Source organism: Micromys minutus (assembly GCF_963924665.1).
Source record: "Micromys minutus genome assembly, chromosome: 8".
Lineage (NCBI taxonomy): Eukaryota > Metazoa > Chordata > Mammalia > Rodentia > Muridae > Micromys > Micromys minutus.
Genome location: NC_137977.1, coordinates 505,332 through 525,451, shown reverse-complemented (window position 1 = coordinate 525,451; position 20,120 = coordinate 505,332). Strand labels below are relative to the sequence as shown.

Below are 20,120 nucleotides of genomic sequence, written 5' to 3'. Positions count from 1 at the left end.
ACCCCAGGGCTCACCACTGAGCGGGTAACCAACCATTTTTAGCTCTTCTCACTCTGTAGACAGAGAGCTCGGAAATACAAATGCTGAGCCAAAATACCGCATAGCCTCCTGGAAAGGGTCTGTTTAATCATCTCGTAACATTGAGGGTTGGTGGGTAAAGGCACTTGCTAGCAAGCCCAATGACTGATCTAATCCACAGGATCTAGGTGGGAAGAAAGAGAATGGGCTTCACAAGATGTCTTCGAACCTTCATACATGCTTATGACCCCTTTGTCATAAAACCTGAAATAGTCTTATAAAGAGCAACTTACTGTTTATAACACTATTAAGTTTAATCTTACATATAACATCATAAGTTCTGCCTAATATCTCCCTGTCGTACCATAATACATTTTATTTTCTATGTTGATTCAATTTAGATTAAGAGAATGTGTTCTTGGTAAAGCCCATGCTCTGGAAAGACATGGCTCAGCTAAGAATCTTGCTGCTACATCACTAGGATCAAGGGCAAAATCCCAGAAACCACATTAAAAAGCTCCCTAACACCTGCAACTCTAGGCCCAGGACCTCCACAGAGGCCAGCGTTGGCACCTGCACATCTGTGTATACACAAGGCAGGTACACTTGTATCTGGGGGTGTGGGACCTGGATGAGCTAAGGCTAGAAGCCCCGGGGACCCTGAAGGAATGGAATCAATTTACCTGTTCCTAGGTACCAGGCCCCTTTCACTAGTCACACCTGTACACGTAACAGAAGTTTTAAATAGGGCTAGAGAGATGGCTCAATGGTTAAAAGCACTTTCTGACTGCTATTAAAGAACCAAGTCTGGGTCCCAGATCTAGATTGGACTGCCCAAAAAATGTTTGTGAACTTCTGGTCCAAAGGAAATATGTTTTGTTTTTTTTTTTCTGACTTCCATGGATACCTTAACTCACATGCATACACCCACACACACCTGGCATAGTCTTAATGTCAAGAAAGGCAGAGGCAGACAGATCTCTGGGAGATGTGTCCATTCAGAGGGATAATTAAAAGTACCTGGCACATAAAGAGTCTTGCTGAAGACTAAGCTCTTGTCCCGTGTGCACTAACTTACAGGTGAGAAGGTGGGGCTAACAAGGCTGGGGCTTAGAGATAGACAGCTTATTAAGAACGTTTGTTGCTTTTGCAGAAGACTCAGGTTTTATTCCCAGACATGTGGTGGTTCAATCATCCAGTTTTGGGGGTTGGATGCCCTCTGGGTACCAGGCATACGTGTGGTAAATACACATACATGTAGGCAAAACACTCATTTTAAATAAAAAGCAAAAAACAGCAAATTGTTTCCCAATAGAAGCAGCAGAGGTCCAAGCTGGGGAAAGTGGTTCAAACCTGAAATCCAATACTAAGGAGGCCGAGCAAGGAAAATTCATACAAGCATACACATATACATACATACATATATTCACATACATGTAAGCAATAATCAGGTGTTCTGTGAGGTGCATGCAGAACATTCAAATGGTGATGATGCGGTGGTTTCCCAGTTACAGGGATGGGGGTAGGGTAGGGCACTGAAACAGGAGAACCAGCTGCACCCAGGCGTTCAAGGCCAACTTGACCATCATAGGAAAACCCCACTCTGGGTGGGTGGATGGATGGATGGGTGGATGGATGGATGGGTGGATGGATGGGTGGATGGATGGATGGATGGATGGATGGATGGATGGGTGGGTGGATGGATGGATGGATGGATGGATGGATGGATGGATGGATGGATGGGTGGATGGGTGGATGGATGGATGGATGGATGGATGGGTGGGTGGGTGGATGGATGGATGGATGGATGGATGGATGGATGGGTGGGTGGATGGGTGGATGGGTGGATGGATGGGTAGGTGGGTAGATAAATGGATGGATGGATGGATGGATGGATGGGTGGATGGGTGGGTGGGTGGGTAGATAAATGGATGAATGGACAGACAGACAGAAGATGAGCTAGAGAAATGGCTCAGTGCCTATGAGTACATCCTGCTTTTCCACCATCTAGTTTGGTTCCCAGCACCCAGCTCCCAGCACCCATAATTGCTCAGAACCACCTGTAGCTCTGAAGGATCTGAGACTTCTCCAGGACTCCATCAGCACACACTTATGTATGTGTAATACACTCACAACACATTTATGTATACATAAATAAACAGTTTTTAAAAACATAGCAGACCTGGGGTAGTAAGCTCAGGCGTATATACTTGCTGAGCACCTTTGGCCCCTAACACCACAAAGGACAAGAGGGTGGGAGAAATAGTAACTTTCTGCCCCAGGGCCAGCAAAAGTAATCCATAGCTTGTGTAGGCTAAGTCTGTCACTGATGCTTCCTCTGGGTCCTATGCAGGGACGATTGTCTGTGCCTAGCAACAACATCTTGGTAAATCCAAACTGACTCCAACACAGTAGAGAAAAATCTTCTTATAAAAATTTTCATATTGGTAACCCAAGCACTCAGGAGGCAGGCAGATCTCTAAGTTTGAGGCCAGCCTGGTCTACAGAGTGAGTTCCAGGGCAGCCAGGACTATACATAAAAACCATGTCTCAAAACAAAAACAAAGCAAAAATCAAACAAAAGAACTGGGTGAGAGGTAAAGCATGAGCTAGAGAACGGAAGCAATGCTTTCTAATTCCGCCACAGGTTCAAATTTCCACACAGGATCCTAGCACCTAGGAGGCATCAGAAGTTCAAGGCCAGTCTCAGATAAGTTTGGGTCCAGCCTGGACTACATAAGACCAAGTCACAATAAATACAAACAACATCCCTGGAGAGATGTGGACCATCTCTTAACCTCGATGGATGTGGTTAAGACCACTTGCTGCCCTTGCACAGACTGGGGGTTCAATTCGAAGCACCTACATGGTGGCTCACACCATCTATGACTGAGTGCAGTTGAGGGGCACCCAGGGCCTGAGTTCTACAGGCACATACATACATGCAGGCAAAATTCTCAGGCACAAAAAATAAGCAAAAAAAATTTTTAATGTCTATGAAAGGAACTTCAAAGGTGAACCTGCCCAGGTATATACACTCTCTTCTGAAGGTTTCACGGAGCTTATTCTGGTCTATCCTAGTAAGAGTCTGTCCCTAAGTCACTGCTGCTGAGGACAAGCACTTAAGTGTATATGTTAACTCTTTCAAATCACCACAAAACTCACGGGTGCCTGCAGTAGGAAGTCAGGCCCGTGTCTACAGTTTCCTAGAAGTGCCAGCAAGGCAAAAACAAAGCGCCTATTAAAGTTCTGAAACAGATCCAAGCAGGCTTTAGACCCTCGAGACCCAGACAGTGTCAAATATGGGATTCACAGGTTTCTGCCTTAGTTTGTCATCAACAAGAAACACAAGTAAAGAAACCTGTTAGAACTTCTGTCAGGAGGTTCAGCAGGACAGCCCCCTCCCCACCCCTAAGGCTGAGGCTGAGAAAACAATGTGTAAGGTGTGAGTTCAGTGCACATCGCTCGGTTCCAGGAGAGAAGGAAAACAGGCCTGTGAAACAGGCAAGCAGGAGCGCTGGCATTGTTTATTTCAGTTATCAAAATAGTCCTCATCAAAAACATGGTAATTGTTGGAATCCAACAAACAGACAGAATGCATACCTGTCATGGAAACCAGGGTTAGCTGAAGTTCATTATTTACAACTGAACATAGTTTGGGCTTTCCTTACTGCTGACATGACAGGGCTTTGAAATACTTTTTAAAACGTTGAGCTTCTGTTTTGAAGCTCATTCCTCCCTCTGGTTCCCAAACATCCAATCCCTGCGTTCTAGACAAATTCAAACAATCTCCCTTTGGTTCCGTGGATTGCTACTCCTCCTGGATACTTCTTTCTATCTACATTTTGTTTTTAATTCCTAGTTTCTTTATTAATTGAGGGTGCTTGCATGTGAATGACACTTTATTAGTGTGGAAGTCAGCTTCCTTCCACCACCTCTGCCCTGGGACTGAATCCAAATCTATCAGAGTAGGGTATGACCACCTTTACTAAAGAACCAATCTCACCGGCTCTCTATCCCCATTTTTCTCTCCAAGAACCCTACCCAATTGAGGGAGGGAATACATACGCAAGATACATTTTGCAAAAATCTCAAATGACTAATTTTTTATAAGGAAAAAAAAATCACGGGCAACTATTTAGGCAAAGGCACACATACATCCCTGTAAACCTAGCACATGCCAGTAACACCCAGACTAGGAAATCAGAAGTTTGGTGTCACCACTGGCTACATAGGCTGAACTACATGAGACTGGGGGCTGAAGAGATGGCTCAGCACTTAAGAGCACTGTCTGCTGTTCCAGAGGGCCCAAGATTCCCAGCTCCCTGGAAGGGAGTGCTAGAGGACCCCACCTTCTGCTCATCCTGACCCCCCATAGGCACCAAGCACACACATGCACACACACACACACACACACACACACACACACACACACGCACACACACACAGGCAAAACACTCATCCATACACATTTTGAAAACTAAATATTACCCAGTTACTTTAGGGTTCTTCTGTTCTCCATAGGTCCTTTCCAACTGCGAACAGAGCTGGAAGCCCTCTCCCCCTCTACAGCTTTGCTCATCATGGTACTTTCAAGTCTGACCTGCAGAGAAAGACCATGCATGTGCGCGCCTGCCACTACACCCACACCTCCGAGTTATGAACACTTCCAGGTAGGAGACCTTGTTTTCCTCCCCTGTAAAAGCTGCCTCCTATACATCCACACTCAGCAAACAAGACTCCACAGTGCAGTGTTACACATTTAATGGTGACCAATAGTAGTACAGTTTCAGGGTAATCTCAACTTGTTTCAAGTAATTACTGATACTATTTGTAGACAAAATATGCTCATGGATTCTTTATGCAGACACATTAATTCTCTGTACATAGCCCAAGCTGCCCTCAACCTGGAAATTCTCCTGCCTCGATTTGTGAAGTTCTGAGATTACAGGTATGGGCTACCACTGTAAGCAGGTGAGTGCCACAGTGTATACACACACACACACACACACACACACACACCAAGTGTTAGACTTTAAGTCACAGGGAAGACCACTGACCAGATGTCTCTGACAATGACTGAATAACAATGTCAACACCTGGAATTCAAAATACTTTTTTGTTGTTTTTTGTTTTGTTTTGATTGGTTGGTTGGTTAGGAGGTTTTCTGAGATAGGATTTCTGTGTGTAGCCCAGGCTGTCCTGAACTAGCTCTGTAGACCAGGCTGGCCTCAAACTCAGAGATCCACCTGCCTGCGCAGGTGTGTGTGGGCTTTTGCCCAGGCCAAAAATAATAATAATTAATTAAAGACAGAGTCTCAGTGTGTAGCCCCAGCAGACCTGGAACTCTCTATGTCAGAGATCAACCTGAATGCTGAGATTAAAAGCTGGTACCACCTCGTTCAGCAGATTTTAGTATTTTTATATGCCATGAAGAATAAACACCAAATTCTGTGGTCAATTAGGTCAACTAAGTGTTTTCCACTTACATGTAAGAAAAACGTTAGCCATAATAAGACAGACTGTGAGCATGTTCGTAGTAAGTACAAGCATCAATGTGCGTTCTACCAATGCTGTGTGGTAGGAAAAATCTGCCTCTCCCTTCAGTCTGTGTACCCCACACCAGCACAGCTTCCCACAAGGAGAAACTGAGTCTCAAGTGACCAGGTTCTGACCAGATGGCTCACCAGAAGTCTTTCTTACTCTCCTGGACAGAGGACTCACTAAGGCACAAGTCAGAGCTGGGACAGAAGGAGGCAGGAACTAAGCAAGCAGCACAGTCGAGCTCTGGAGCAGAATCCATGCTCCAGGCCCCGCGCTCGGATGGAGGAATGGTCTGGTGTAGCCAGGAATGGTGGCCTTCAGGTTTGCCGGGGAACATTGAGATCAAGGCTAACCTAGCAACTTAGTAAAAGGCCAAATTTTAACTACATGTTAAAGGTCACACATGGTGGTGAACACCTTTAATCTTAGCACTCAAAAGGCAAAGGCAGATGGATCTCTATGAGTTCAAGGCCAGCCTGGTCTACACAGGAAGTTACAGGAGAGCCAGGACCACACAATGAAACCCTGCCTCGATATAAATAAATAAATGACTGACTGACCATGTTTTTAAAGGTCCCTAGTACTGAAAACTACGAGAAAATGTAAAGAAAGGATGACAGTAAGACGGCCCACAGAAAAGCTGCTTGTTACACAAGCCTGACTACCTCATGTAATCTCTGGGACACAGCGGAGAGAAGCACCTTCCCAAAGTTGTGCTCTGACCACCACAGGCTCGCCACGGCATGCGCACATATACAACGTGAATAAACAATGCGTTGACTTAAGTGAATCACAGAGAGAGACAGAGAGGACTCCTTCCAGTACCCCAGTGCTGCTGGGAAGGGACCTGAACCCTGGCTCAGGCTACAGCAGCCTCACTCCAGTGTCTCTTGGCCAAGAGAACCAAGAACCTGGTGCCGGTGTAAACAGTCCATAAGCAGCTAGGCTAGAAGTACCGCCACTGACTTCCCAAACGGAAACGAAGGACAACAACTCAGGGGCTGCTGCAGCCTGCGTGTGAACACAGTGCTTGAGTTCCACCAAGGGAAGGCAGTCATGTTCCCCTGTCACCTCTCAGCAGAGGGCCATGCAGCTCCAGCCCCACCATCTGTGCCTGAGATGTGGGTTGTCATTGCACATTGAACCCCCCCCCCCCACAGCCACACACTGTGAGCCTGGAGATCTGTGCCCTAAGCCAGTGAAGACACTGTAATATAACACCAGACTCCAGATCCCATGGGAACCTCCTGGTTTCTTCCACTACAGTGATTGACTTACGGTGGTCGGTAGAGCTAGTGGCTTACCAGTAGATGGTGACCCAGACAGAAGTGAAGCCACCTTCTGCCAAGCTGCTCACAGGCTCCATGATTGTCTCCACAGCGACCACACCACAGAACCACAGCAGTCCAGCACAGCCAGACAAAGCACTAGAAAGTGCTAAGGGACAAAGGCATAAAAGGGCCTCCTTGGCAACATTCTAGAGAAGGGACAAGCCACCTGCAATTACTCTTCATGAGGGACAATATCCAAAGTTCCACACAAGTCAGGAGCAGCCTGAGGGCACCAGTGGTAGGGTTACCATGCAGGGAATGCCTACCCATCTCTCTGGAAACCTGGTATTCTCTGCAGGAAGCTGGTAAAGAGGAAAATGAAGAAGCAACCCTATGCAGGGCAGACGTCATCCAGCTCTGCCCCAGCTGCCTGGAGAGCTGCGGCTCATACCAGCTGCCTCAGGCTCTCCAGGTCCCATAGAGCTTTCAGAGCTGGGACCTTGAAAGTCTGCAGCCTTGGAAAGGGCCTCTCCGGAGTCCCCACCGAAACTTCTTTCTGCTCTGCCTCCTGGTTCTCTTCTGAAGAGACAAAGCAAGCCTAGAGAACTAGCCCACGGCTCATAGGACCCTCGTTCAGTCAGATGAGGTTCCTCTTCCAGTTTTTCCATTCTCTTTCTAACAGACTGGATTTATTAAGAGCAATTTTGAAATTTTACATCCCAAAACCACAAGAGCGAATCCACTCCCCGAGCAAACATAGGAAGCCTATGGCAATAACATTCAAACTAGGCATCAGCCACGGGAACTAGACACTACCTTCCCCAACAGTAACGTGGGGCTTACCACAGACAAGACAGACAGTAGCAGCCGCTTCTTAATACACCAAATAAACAAGTAATAAATAAATAAAAACATCATTTTGCCCTATTTACCTACACAATCCGAGGACCAAAGAGTAGGAGCAGCTAATCCTTGATCTTTCACTCCTTGACCAGCAACAAAATCAGTCTACCACTTCGGATAACTGAAGCTGCATTCAACACCAAGTAAAGAGATGGATCAACAGGTATAGGTGCTGGCTGTGGGACTCCACAGAGCTGTTCAGATTTCTACGCATGTAAGTGGCACACATACATAATGGGCACAGGAATATCCCACACAAATATCACACACATATACAATACACCACACACACACACACACACACATTAATTCACATTTATAAAAGCTCCTTAGCCTAACATTTCAACAAACAGAACCAGTTAAGCATCTAAGCATCACGGCATCATGGAACACATCTTCAATCCCAACAGAGGCAGAGGCCGATGAACCTCTTTGAGGAAACTTGGTCTGTCTACACAGAGTTCTATCTCAGACAGGCCTAAGAGATCCGGTCTCAAAGAAAAAAAAAGTAAAACCTTTTTGCTACATTATTCTTTCACTATGTCCATTCAACAAGTATTTATAGAAATGCATTATATACTGGTTACAATGTTTTTAATTATTTGACAATTTCATATATGTATAGAATCATTATTTCACTCTATTTTCATTAAGGAATTTGGTCCACAAAGTCAAATCATCTCAAATATGGAGTACTGTTTTTAGTCTGTTCATTTAGATTTGTGACTGAGGTAAGACCAAGATGGAGGGAGCCTGCGGAAGCTTCCAGACTCTAGTGTGGTGCTTCAGTTCTACCTGGGACTACTGAATGGAAACACACCTTTCCAGGCCCCACACCCTGAAATTCTGACTAAAACTCCAGGGTGGAGCTTCGAAATCTGCAGTATTTTGAAGTTCCCTAAACAATCCAGGGTCAGACTATACACCCAACAGCTTCTAGATAGACAAGGGTGTCAGTCTCAGAGTAACCCTAACCGACAGGGAGGAATCTTGGCTGCACTCATAGTTCAGAATCCTGCCTGGGGGATGGGGTGTGCCTGACAGGACCTCTGTGGAACACAGGGCTGAAGCCAGGGTGTCCAGGGGACCCATTAGAGTGGGTTCCCATCATAGTGCCACAGAAACCGGCAGGTATTGCTTGTCATTACTGAAATGACCCTTTGGAATTAAGGACCCCTGGAAACACCAAGTCTCCCAGCAAGAGCAGTGGGGACAACCGCAAAGGAACCTGCCTTGATCAGATCTGAGAGTAAATCTGGAGCTGATACACACCTAGTTACCAGTCTAGGTTAGGAGAGGGAGAGGGAGGAGAGAAAAGGAAACTTGATGGCTCTGAAGCTTTGATACCTTTCTTCCGGCTACTCTAACCACTGAAAAAGCTGGACCTTAGTTAAGAGGTTTGTAAAGTGCTTAAGTTTTTACATTTTGTTGACATTTAAATATAATTCCCTCTGAGAAATATTCTTAGGTACCAATTCACTAAATTGTCAGTTCAGATCATTATACTGCTTATAAGATAAAATTGAAGACTTTTAACACAGAACAACTCCCTCGGGAGTCACCGGCTTCCACACTTACCCCTGAGGCCGGCGCTTGTGTGGAAGGAGAAGCATTTTTGGTGCAGTCTTCAGAATTAGAAGAAGAGGAAGTTGGAGTCATAGGAACAGAGCTACTGCTGTTACCTGCAAGACATGAGCTGTAAGGCCACCTGCCTCCACTGTCAAAGCCAGAAAACACTTTCCAGATAAAATGGCATTTTATCATACTTACTGGAACAAGCTTTTGACTTGTTTATATTTTTAGGTTTTCGTTTCCTGGTTTGAATTCCTTCTTTTTTCATAGCAAGTGGTCGAGGCACCTAAAAAATGTCCACATTGGTATTACATGTAAATATTATACTGAAGGAAATTTAGACATTAGATGATCTAAGTACTGAAAGCCCTCATTTTAAAGTCTCTGGGATGTAGCTCTGTGGGCAGAAGTTCAATCCCAGTACCACAAAAAATTAGTCTTTTTTTTTTTCAGTACGAAGGACACGGGTGTGCTAGGGAACACAACTGACCAGCATCACTAGCTTTAAACTAAAGACTTTTGGCAAAAATTTCATCCACATATGTGTGTTGTTGATATTTACTAATATGTTATATGTATATATACACACACACACACACACACACACACACACACACATATGTGTGTATATATATAGATGGTAAATGCATATAAAGATTTCCCCTTTCTCCAACAAATAGAAATTATTTTAGAAAACAATTTTATCATAGACACTTTAATATTTTCAACTTCATGTTTATTATCTAAAATAACTATAGAGCAAATATTTCTTGCATGAGTCTTTACTTTTAATATCCTTATTTAAAAGAGATCAAATACCTTCTCCCTACAGCACAGGTTGTTTACTTTAAAAGACTGATCACTATTAGGCAAGGGCTCGTGAGGAAAGTCTCAGCGTGCAGAAGGAGAAGGTAGGTAGACTGCTACACCGGGTTGTGAGTTTGAGGTCAGCCTAGGATATAGAATGAGACCTTGTCTAGAACCAGACAGGTACTGAAATTTACAACAAGCTTTGCAATCCTTTGATGGCAAACTCTAACAGAAGCTTTCAAATATAATTCTTCAGACATATATCTTTACCAGATTTCTTAAAACGTAAGATTTATAGTAATCACTATTTCACTATCAATTTTGAAGTAAACACTTTAGATTTTTACATTTCTTTTCTTTGTTTTTCTTGATACAGGATTTCTCTGTATAGCCCTGGCTGTCTTGGGTTAAAGACGTGCACCGCCACACTTGGCTCATTTTTGCATTGTACAAAGACTGTTAGTGTCAGATTAGTTGGAAGTGGGTTTTATTTCCTGGCTCCTTAGCAGTTGAACTGGGGAGATCACATTACAGTTAAGGAGCAGTTTGAATTTGCTATGGGCATGGGTACACACATATTCACTTTTATACCTTTCTTTTTATTTGCTGATTCTGACTTATTCACGTACTAACTGCATGCATTCATAAACAGAATAAGAGGCATACCCCATGGAGTTTCATATAGAGCCCGCAAGCATTGCACACGGGCTCACCCTCAGCATTTCTACGCCATAAGGTAGTGGTTGTGGTGTGACAGTTGGCACAGGACAGTCCAAGCCGCCGTGATGAAGGCTAAAAAACAGCACGTAACACGGTAAGTAAAGAAATACTACCTTTACATATTTTAATGACTTTATATGTACATCAAGTTTTTATCTTCAAAAAACCCACTTTTTCTGTTAATTATACATAAAATGTCCTGTCAGGGGAAAAAAAAATCTGTCAAATATAACCAGGCCTTCCTGGACCAAAAACCTTGAGGGCTGCAGTGTGCTTAATCCCACAGGTAAGATTCTCTCCCCGGCCTGTTACTGAGTGTGGTACGCAACAACCCGGAAGCCGTCATACACTGACATGCGGAGGTCACAGCATCATGTCTGAGTCCATAGTGGCTGCTCCTCAAAGTCAGGTTTCCACACATTTCCTCAAAGAAGCTTAATGCTTCCCCAAACAGAGCTAAATTCTAGAACATTCGCAAGAATACAACCAACCACCAGGCAGCCTGAATCCTGAAGCACAAAGCCACCAACGTGCTAAATGGCTTTGTCTCATCTAAGCATTACACATAACCGCATCTATTTTCCAGGAACCACAAGAAGATGAGAGAGAGTCTGGCACAGCCTTTTACCCCAGAACTAGGGAGACAGAGGCAGGTGGAGGTCAGCCTGGGCTGCACAGAGAAACCCTGTCTAGAAAAAAATAAGGGAAGGGGTGGGATGAGAAAAAAAAAGGGGGGGAAAGCCATGATCTGAATAAAAAAATACTTTTTCTGTTTTACAAAAGAGTCAAGCACATGTGATAACATTTTTTAATATACTGCCTTGCATATGGTGATGTTGACACATTTTATTTGTCCCAATTGTTCTTCATATGAATAGTTAACTGAGTAAACTGGTGTCACCAGGACAAGCCACATCTCATGCTGCCCTTTATGACCCTAACATTCTTAAAAGAATAAATTTTCTCAAAATCTCTAGGAGAGGGAGTCTTGAAAACAATATAATCATCTCCCAGGAAGACAAAATATAATTTATTTATATTTAGATTATTAAAGAAATTGTTCAAAATTATTAAAAACAAGTTGTGCTATGACCAGATATACATAAAACAAAATTCCAAAGGCTATAGAAAATTACAAAGAATTGGAAAAGATATGTTGGGCACATATATTGGATATTTGAGGATCAGAGATGCAGGTTTCCAAGTTCTCTGTAGACAAATATAAATGACTAAACACGGCTTTCACTCCTTTACAGTAAAACCATAAAAACAAGGACGGTCCTTGAGCCCTTTAGTCCTGTACCGGTTCTAAGAACTTGGGGCGAATGATTCTCAGGATCTAGTGAAAAGACACACACTTGGCAGATAGAACTACTTGAGAAACTGCTCTGTTAAAAACAAAATTAGCAAACTTGACACACCGAGGGTTCTTTTCTCTTTTCCCTCTATGGGACTCAGAGGAAGTAAGTTTCCAGATGAGCACGTCTTTCTCTCCATAAATGTAAAATCAGTGAAGGTCGGACCAAATGATCCGTTTTATAAGTGAGCCATTTATGACAGTTTCCAGTGGAATTTGGAGCCAATGTGGAGCAAAATTGTTATCAGAATTTGCCATTATAACAAAGAGTTTTATGACTGTCAACTACGGTTCCTAAGTGAGGGCAGTCTCTATAAACATGAAATGAAGGTGAGCAGGTTATAAAAGTTCCTGTAACAAGCGATCTCAGTTCTGCTCCTCACTGACAAGGACTTCAACTTACACCATAAATAGTTTATTTTGCAATGTAATACAAGTTCAAATTCACAGTGATTGGTTCTGTTCCTCTGGCTAAACAAACTGGGGTCCAACATTCGATTTCTGAGAACTAAGCCAGATTCACCAAAACCTTAAGCTTACAAAGGGAAGCAATTGATAGCGACACACCCTACAATTGGTATCATTTATAACTCATTGACAAAGCATATTGGCTGACCTTGGTTACTGCCAAGACACCTGCCACACAGAAAGAAAACTAATTGGTTTACAAACGTTTAAATTGGTTCTCTTATGGGGGACAGTTGTTTTTGACTAGTAAGTGCATGAAATAAATGGAGCTTTCTAAATACGTTTGTTACAGGTGTTAGCTAATCAAACGTGCAATTCAACTAGACCCTACAGACCACCACGTGTACACCAAGTTTTTGCTCAGTTTTGACAAAAAAAGCTACCCCTTCAGAGCTCAGTTGGACTCTGCGATTACAGCTTCCCTCTAGAAAGTAATGTTTCCTTGTTCGTACTTGTCTGATAAATGAAAGCAAGAACTTATTTGGAATATTTTCTGACTTCTTTTTAATAAAACACATGAGGATCTCAAAAGCCTCTGAGTCAATTACATCCTGAATTTAAGGATACCTTTAAAAGAGACCCAAAAAAGTTTGTAACAAGCTTAAAGCAGATTCTACTCAAATTAACCTCAGCTACTTTATTTTAAATGCATTAAAAACAAAACAATCATAAAACTAATTGCCTCTCCTTAAGGTGTCAGACTTACACTGTGATGCAATTTCACGCTAATCTATTTAACACAAACAACATGTATAGCGTTTGTTCTGCTAATTAGAGAATAACAATTAAATAAATTACCTGGATCCTTAAGATGTCTGGCATCTAATTTCAAAGCATTTACTTTAAATGGCATTTAGAATACTATTAGTTGGGGCTACACAAATGTTAGCCTTAAAGTGCAATTCATGAACCCCCGCCCCCTTTTCCTTTTCTTTCATTTCAAGTGTTATATATCCTAACAAATGACTGTATTAGCTTAAGAAAAAATAAGAATTCCCCATACTTATTTAAAAGATGGTATACGCTTGAATTGGAGACATTCACAATTTGGGAAGACTCTACCTTCTCAATTTCAAAATAACCAATATTTGAGCAAATAAATCTTCACCATACTCGGAGCAATTTAAAAGACAGAGGAATATGGAGCTAAACCTGGATCTCCAAGAGCAAACAGCCCAAAGAGTAGAGCCAACCAAAGCACTGCGCAGCTAGGCTGCCGCTGAGGAGAAGGCTGTGGGTTTCCTAGTATCCTACTGGCTGGTCGGGTATTGCAGGGGACAAAAAGGACACAAGCCAAGCCTCCTTTGCCTACTTTTGCTCTGCAAATGTTACCTGCAACCCCTATTTCTTGGTTATCCATTTTGTATACTGGCCAAGAAGAATACCTCTTTAGGGTAAAATATGTGTGTGTGTGCTCTAAGAAACTGAGAGGCAGCACGGGGCGTTTTGGGAGCAGAGCACTCGCTGGCTTGCCCGGTGTCAGTTCGATCCCAGTACAGGGAGTGGAAGGCAGCACTTACCACGCGCTTCTGTGGCTTGATGAGGGGCCTGCTGAGGCCGTTCATCTTGCTGTAGAGACCGCATGCGTTGCACAGGTAATGACCGGTGCCGTCTCGTCTCCACAGTGGCGTCTGGATGGAGCCGCAGTTCACGCACTCGCGGCTCTCCGACAGGTCCTCCAACAGGTCTGTGAGGAGAGCAAAGACCAGAGGTCTGTGAGGTCGCCAGCCCCGCGCACACCACACTCAAATGTCCCAGTCGGGTGGTCAGAAATTAGAGAGCAACCCCAGGCGCCAGCCCACGGCCTCAGTCGCCCTAGATCCGCTGACCACTGTGGGGGGGGGGGTAGTAGAAACCCCAGAGAAGTCAGCCGTCCTAAGAATGACAGGATCTGGGGGAGGGGGGATGGAGGAGTGATCAGCTCTGGTCCTTTTACTGGTCCCTGGGCCGGCTAAAGGTTGACGGGGAGGCCCATCATAATTATAAAATGCAACTTGCGGCATGATAGTCACTGATCGCTACCCTCAATTTCCCAGGACTTGCTGCCCATTCCTTGTTATCAAGTAATTCCTAAAGAATTTTCCGTACTCTTAATATTTTCTTCTTACATGCCTTTTCATCAATTAAAACCAAAAGACAGACCTTATCAAAATACTGGTCTAAGCATTTATGTCAATTAATAATAAGTAAGAAAAAGATTTTCCCAGAGAGAAAGTAAACACGGAGATTACTTTTTATTTTTCATGTCATGAGGATCTAACACTGAAATATTCCAACTTCTATCTAAAATATATTTTAAATGCTTGTTCCCACCTTTCAGATCGTGTAGCTAGTTTTGGGGACTTGAAATTAACCTAAAGCTTAATTTAAAAACCCAAAATAATCATAATCAACAAACAATGGTAGTATTTGCTGCTCTCTGGAAGGAGGTAACTATAAAAGAACATCAGTTTTATGAACTGAAATTACATTCTTCAAGAAATATTTTAGTCTCTTTTAAAGCAAATAACTTCACACTTTAGTGGTTTATTTGCCAGAAGACAGTGCTACCCCTCAACCCCTAGGTTCTGAGTTTGTGTTGACAGTCAGTAATCTGGTAAAAATATTTAAATATGGTTTTAGCATTAATGCATTTACCATTAATTTTTACCTTACCCCCCACCCCCACCAAAAAAGTGTCCTTCATTTCTAGAGTTATGTCTTGAGACTTAAGTGAAACCAACATCCCACACAAGTGAGTTCAAAGTTATCCTGGGGACACTGGAACTTACAACACATCACAAAGATTTATTCTTCTCTGCCCTAAAAGCCACTATTGACCACAGTCAGTAAAATGCTCAGGACTTCAAGGACACTGAAGTTAAACAAGGCTCTTGCCTTTGTTGTTGACTTTAAAATGTTACCTATCAGAGAGCCCCTCTACCAGAGTGAGGCATTCCCTGGAAACCCGGCCACAGGCCTCCTCCAGACTAGGAACAATAAAAGACCCCTGAAGAAAATTGTGTGAATGCCCCCAGGGAGAACATAGTCCTCTGAGGTCCCAGAGACAATTTAAAATTCTAGACCTTTTTTTAATTAAATAAAAATTCTTTAGTTCCTTTTTTTGTCTCCCTGCAAAAAGAGCCAAACAGAACAGCAGTAGTTCTAAAATAACAAAAGAAAATAGACTTTAATTATAAAACCTAGCTGTGCCAAGAGGTTGGCACCTCTGTTCTAAGTGCTTCCTTGGGGTGTTCCTGGGAAGTGAGAGACTCCAGTCAGGTGTGGTTCCCTACATGGAGCTCTGCTCAGTGGGAGCAAAGGAAGGCCTAGGGATGGGGGCTATGAGGACCCAGGCTCATCTCAGTGTGAACAGTTTCAAATCCACCCACCAGGCAGACAGCAGGCTTCTGACTGACTGTGCAGGTTGATTAAGCACAGCACTCTTTGTTCAGACCACTTACAGGGTCTACTTCCAAATGCGGTTTTAAATATAGTTGTTTATTATTATTATTATTATTATTATTATTATTATTATTATTATTATTATTATTATTATTGCAGGAAGATGGCTGCAAATTCAAGGTCAGCAAGGGAAGAAAACAGAGAGACTCTGGCAGTGATGAGGGAGGGGAAAAAAAATCACAGTAAAGAAACAAGTATGTCTGTGTGATCAAACCTAGGTCTACAAGCTCCTAGCCAATTCTGTCTTAGTTAATTCTTTTCTTAGCAGACTGCAAAATCTGGATATTCCCAAATCCCCTCATTCCAAATCACCCTTTTAAAAATCTGCCTGAGACTACAGATTTTTCCAACTTTGCAATGCCCAAAGATGGGGTGGGGGATATAGACTAAGTTCAAAGCCAAATGAATCTTCTTTGGTGCCTATGATGGCATCCCTCAAACAACCCTGGTCCTGGCAATGTCTAAAGATGGAACTGTCTCTTCACAAGCAAAGAATTTAGCAGGAATTCGAAGGTATGTCAAGAAACTGGCAGAAATGGGGTACACTCAAACAGCAAGCACCCTGCCCCACAAACTCTGGGTTTTCCTACTCACACTCCTCACCCCTCCTGCCTCTTCTCAAAAGCTTCACAGCCTTGCCACCCTTCCTTGTCCTTAGTCTGTCTCTACCCTTGGGAGCCAAGCATGGTCTTTATGACAGGAAGGGTGGCAGCCTATCAAGGCTCTCTGTCAAGTCCCAAGCTATCAGAACATCCTCAGCAGGGTCCTTGCTATGCCTGTCTTCCAGAATGACAGTTAAAGGTGCAGAAGAAAGGGAAGATGCCAAATACAAACTGAACAGCATTCTTATTTAGTGTAACAAGTCAGGGGCCCTGAAAGGACATCCCTAAACCCAAGGGAGGGAGGGGCTCCCAGAATGAGGCACAAGATTCATGGGAAGGACTATTTGGAAAAGTGTGCTTCCATTAGTAGTAATGGAAGTAATTAGTAGTAATGGAATGAGGGTAGTAGTTAGTGAGACTAACTACTACCCTCAGCTCCATTTTTCCTTATAGGGACAGTTGTCAAACGGGTGAATCCTGAGGAGAGACTTATAGATGAACACATGGCTCAAAATAGGATGGCTAGGGAAAGAAACCATGCCCTGATCATACCTTCCTCTAAGAGCAGAGCCATTTTCCAAAATAAGGTCTTTCCGGGTAGCTGATTGTGTTTTCCCACTTCACACACCAATAGCCTCTGGCACGGAGAATATGAGGGTGACTTCATGAGCTAAACTCTGAAGGTCCAGGCCTGGCCAAGTAGGAGCCATATCCCTGAATCCCACCCAGCAGATGCCAAATCTGAAGGCCTAAGGACCACAGATGTCACAAATGACCGCTCACTGGTGGGGGAGGGGGAACAGCGATGCCTGTAGATGCCTAGATCTCAGGGCTTTGGGTGTCTCCTTTAAATACCGAAGAAAGGGACTGAGCTCCTCAGCTTAGCAGACTGAATTAGAAGAGGCTGAAGGTGTCCACACGTCTACCTGATCAAGCCCCCAGCTTTCCAAGAGCACCTAGTCTTAGAATCTTTTTCACCACTCACTCAAAACAGGATACAAGCAGAGGTCCCACAAATCTCTCAAACTGAAATGCAGGTTTTTCTCAATTGCCGGGTTCTTGGGTTCTTAGCTACTCACGAAGTGCTCAGGCCCTCCCTCTCCCACACTGCGTACGTTCCCACCACACTGCTCTGAGGTCATAGATATGCATAGATATGCCCCTCTTTCCTGGACAAGAGTATCCCCAACAGCATCGCTGCTAACCTCTGAGTCTGCCACTAAGACGTTCTAAGAAATCTTTGCTGGTCCAGATGGATCTCTAGTAAATAGCTGTTCCACACAGGCTTGCGCCCCGGGGTCCCCGGCCCGCACCCCCACACTGCGGGGCGATCTGCTCTTTACCTGCGCTGGGCCCTCGCGGCACCGGGAGTGGAGCTCCCGCACGGCTCTGTAAGCTGTGGAGCACCGGCGTTTCGAAGGGCCCGGCCGGCCAGGCGGGAGTCAGCGGCGCGCCCATGTAGGGCGAGTAGGTCGGGTGATGGTGGTGGTGGTGGTGGTACGTCCCATTCAGCGGCCGCGCTGCGGACAGCGAGCTGTACTGGTGCTCGCGGCCACCCATGGCCGCCAGACTGCCGCCACCGCCACTCACGCTGCCCGCGCCCGCGCCGCCCGCAGCCACGTAGCCCCCGGGGTCCCGCGCGCCGCCGTTGGCCATGGGCGGGCTGGGCGAGTAGGGGAAGCGTGCGGAGGCGTGAGCCGAGGCGGATCCCGCACCTCCGGGTCCGGCCGCGCCGCCGCCCGCTGCGCCACCCCCACCGTACGGGGGGCTGTCGGCGGAGGCCTGGGGCCAGCCCGGGTGGGCGCCCGCTCCGCCCGCGTGGTTGCTGGGGCCGCCGCCCGCGCCCTGCAGGTAGGGCAGGCCGGGTAGCATGGAGCCCACGCGCGTGGTGGGCACGTAGACCGGGGAGCTGGCCGCCGCCGCCGCCGCGGCCGCCGCAGCCGCGGAGTGCACGAAGCCGCCGGGCGCGCCGTCGTAAGCGGCGGGCCCCTGGCTGGACAGGGCGGCGAGCGTCTGGTACATTTCCTCCGGCTGCTCGGCCGCGAAGGGGCTCAGTTTGGCGCCCCGGCTGGACCAGAGCAGCTTGCTGGCGGTCGCGGCCTGATCGAGGTCAGTGAAGAGCAACAGGTCCTCCCAAGTCGACAGGGCGCCCCCGGGGCCAGTGACCCCGGGCGCCGCGGCTCCGTGGGCAGCGGCGAAGGGGTGCGAGGCGTAGGGGCTGAGCAGGAGCGAGCGGCCCGGAGGTCCCGCCACCGCCTCGGTGTCGAGCTGCGGCGTCCTGCAGTTGCTGGCGCCGCAGGAACCGCGATCCCCGCCCCGGGAGCAGGAGGAGGACGAGGACGAGATGGGGGAAAGCGGTGAGGAGGGCTCCCGCGCTGGAAAGGGCCCGGAGTCGCCGGCGTCCGCAGCGGCAGCCCCGAAACGCTTCGGCAGGCACCAGCCGCCGTCAGTCAAGGCCATCCACTGTCCGGCGCTGCTCCAACCTGACTTTTGGTTCCTAGAAGGGGATTGAGGAACAAGACGGGAAGACAGTGGGCTTACTAAAAGCGTAGACTGTCCACAAACGTGCTTCACCCACCGCTCTCCTGGTTTAAGGCACTCCCTAAATATCCCGCCTCTGCCCCGCGCTACAGGGGTCAGAAAACAGCGGTTGAGATCTCAGCAGCAGGCGAGACGTCCAGGACAACTAGGGTGCCCTCCTCTGTCACCCAGGGCACGTGTCCCGAGCCCTCTTATCCCACCCCTCCATAGCAAAGCGCGCCAGATCTCAAGGGTGACCTCGAAACCGGCCGAAGTTTTCCTTGAGATTGGCTAACTCCGAGCCGGTGACACGGAAGAATTTAATGTGTCCACGCTATCTCACCCTGCCTCCTAGTAAGCGCCCCCTTTCTTGGGATGCCTCAGTGAGCGAGTTCCGCGCGTAAAATAGCTAGAAAAGGCAACCTGTCCCTGAAAACGAAACCGCCGCGTTTTCTCGGAGCTTCCCGGACCTCCCTGACCAGATTGAAAGCGAGCTCCAGAAAAAGTTACCCAGCCCAGAGAAAGTGGGATGCCAGGGAAGTCCTAAGGACCTAGGAAATAGTGCCGGAAACCCGCTCGGCAGAACCTCACCTCCAACCACGTCCAGCCAACCGCACACCTTAAACACAGCCCGCCTTACAACCACCAGCGCGCGCACTCAGGCCGGCCGGGCCACCCCCGGCCCACCCCATGGTCAACCCCAGCGGGGAAAGGCCAGATCGTGCTGGAATTAGACATGGTAGGGTGGAGCAGAGCACAGAGAAAAGGAGGGGAAACGCAGGAGGGGAGGGGGTGAGACCGCCCTAGAGCCGAGGCCACCCCAAAGGGGAGAGCAGGAAGAATGACAGGGAGACTTGAAGGGGGTGGGGAGCCAGGCAGGCCTCCACCAGG

At 46.1% G+C, this 20,120-nt stretch overlaps 1 protein-coding gene across 1 annotated transcript in view; it reads right to left on the bottom strand.

The window, feature by feature from the left end:
• The window catches only part of GATA6 (GATA binding protein 6), a gene marked incomplete at its 5' end in the record, with an annotated part of 28,550 nt that extends 9,381 nt beyond the window's left edge, over positions 1-19,169 (bottom strand). Inside the window, 5 exons of the mRNA XM_080919736.1 lie at positions 9,315-9,418; positions 9,507-9,594; positions 10,785-10,910; positions 14,184-14,350; positions 18,053-19,169. Coding sequence (XP_080775862.1) covers positions 9,315-9,418; positions 9,507-9,594; positions 10,785-10,910; positions 14,184-14,350; positions 18,053-19,169 — 1,602 coding nt within the window. The remainder of the gene's footprint in view (positions 1-9,314; positions 9,419-9,506; positions 9,595-10,784; positions 10,911-14,183; positions 14,351-18,052) is intronic.
• Positions 19,170-20,120: the final 951 nt, after the last annotated feature.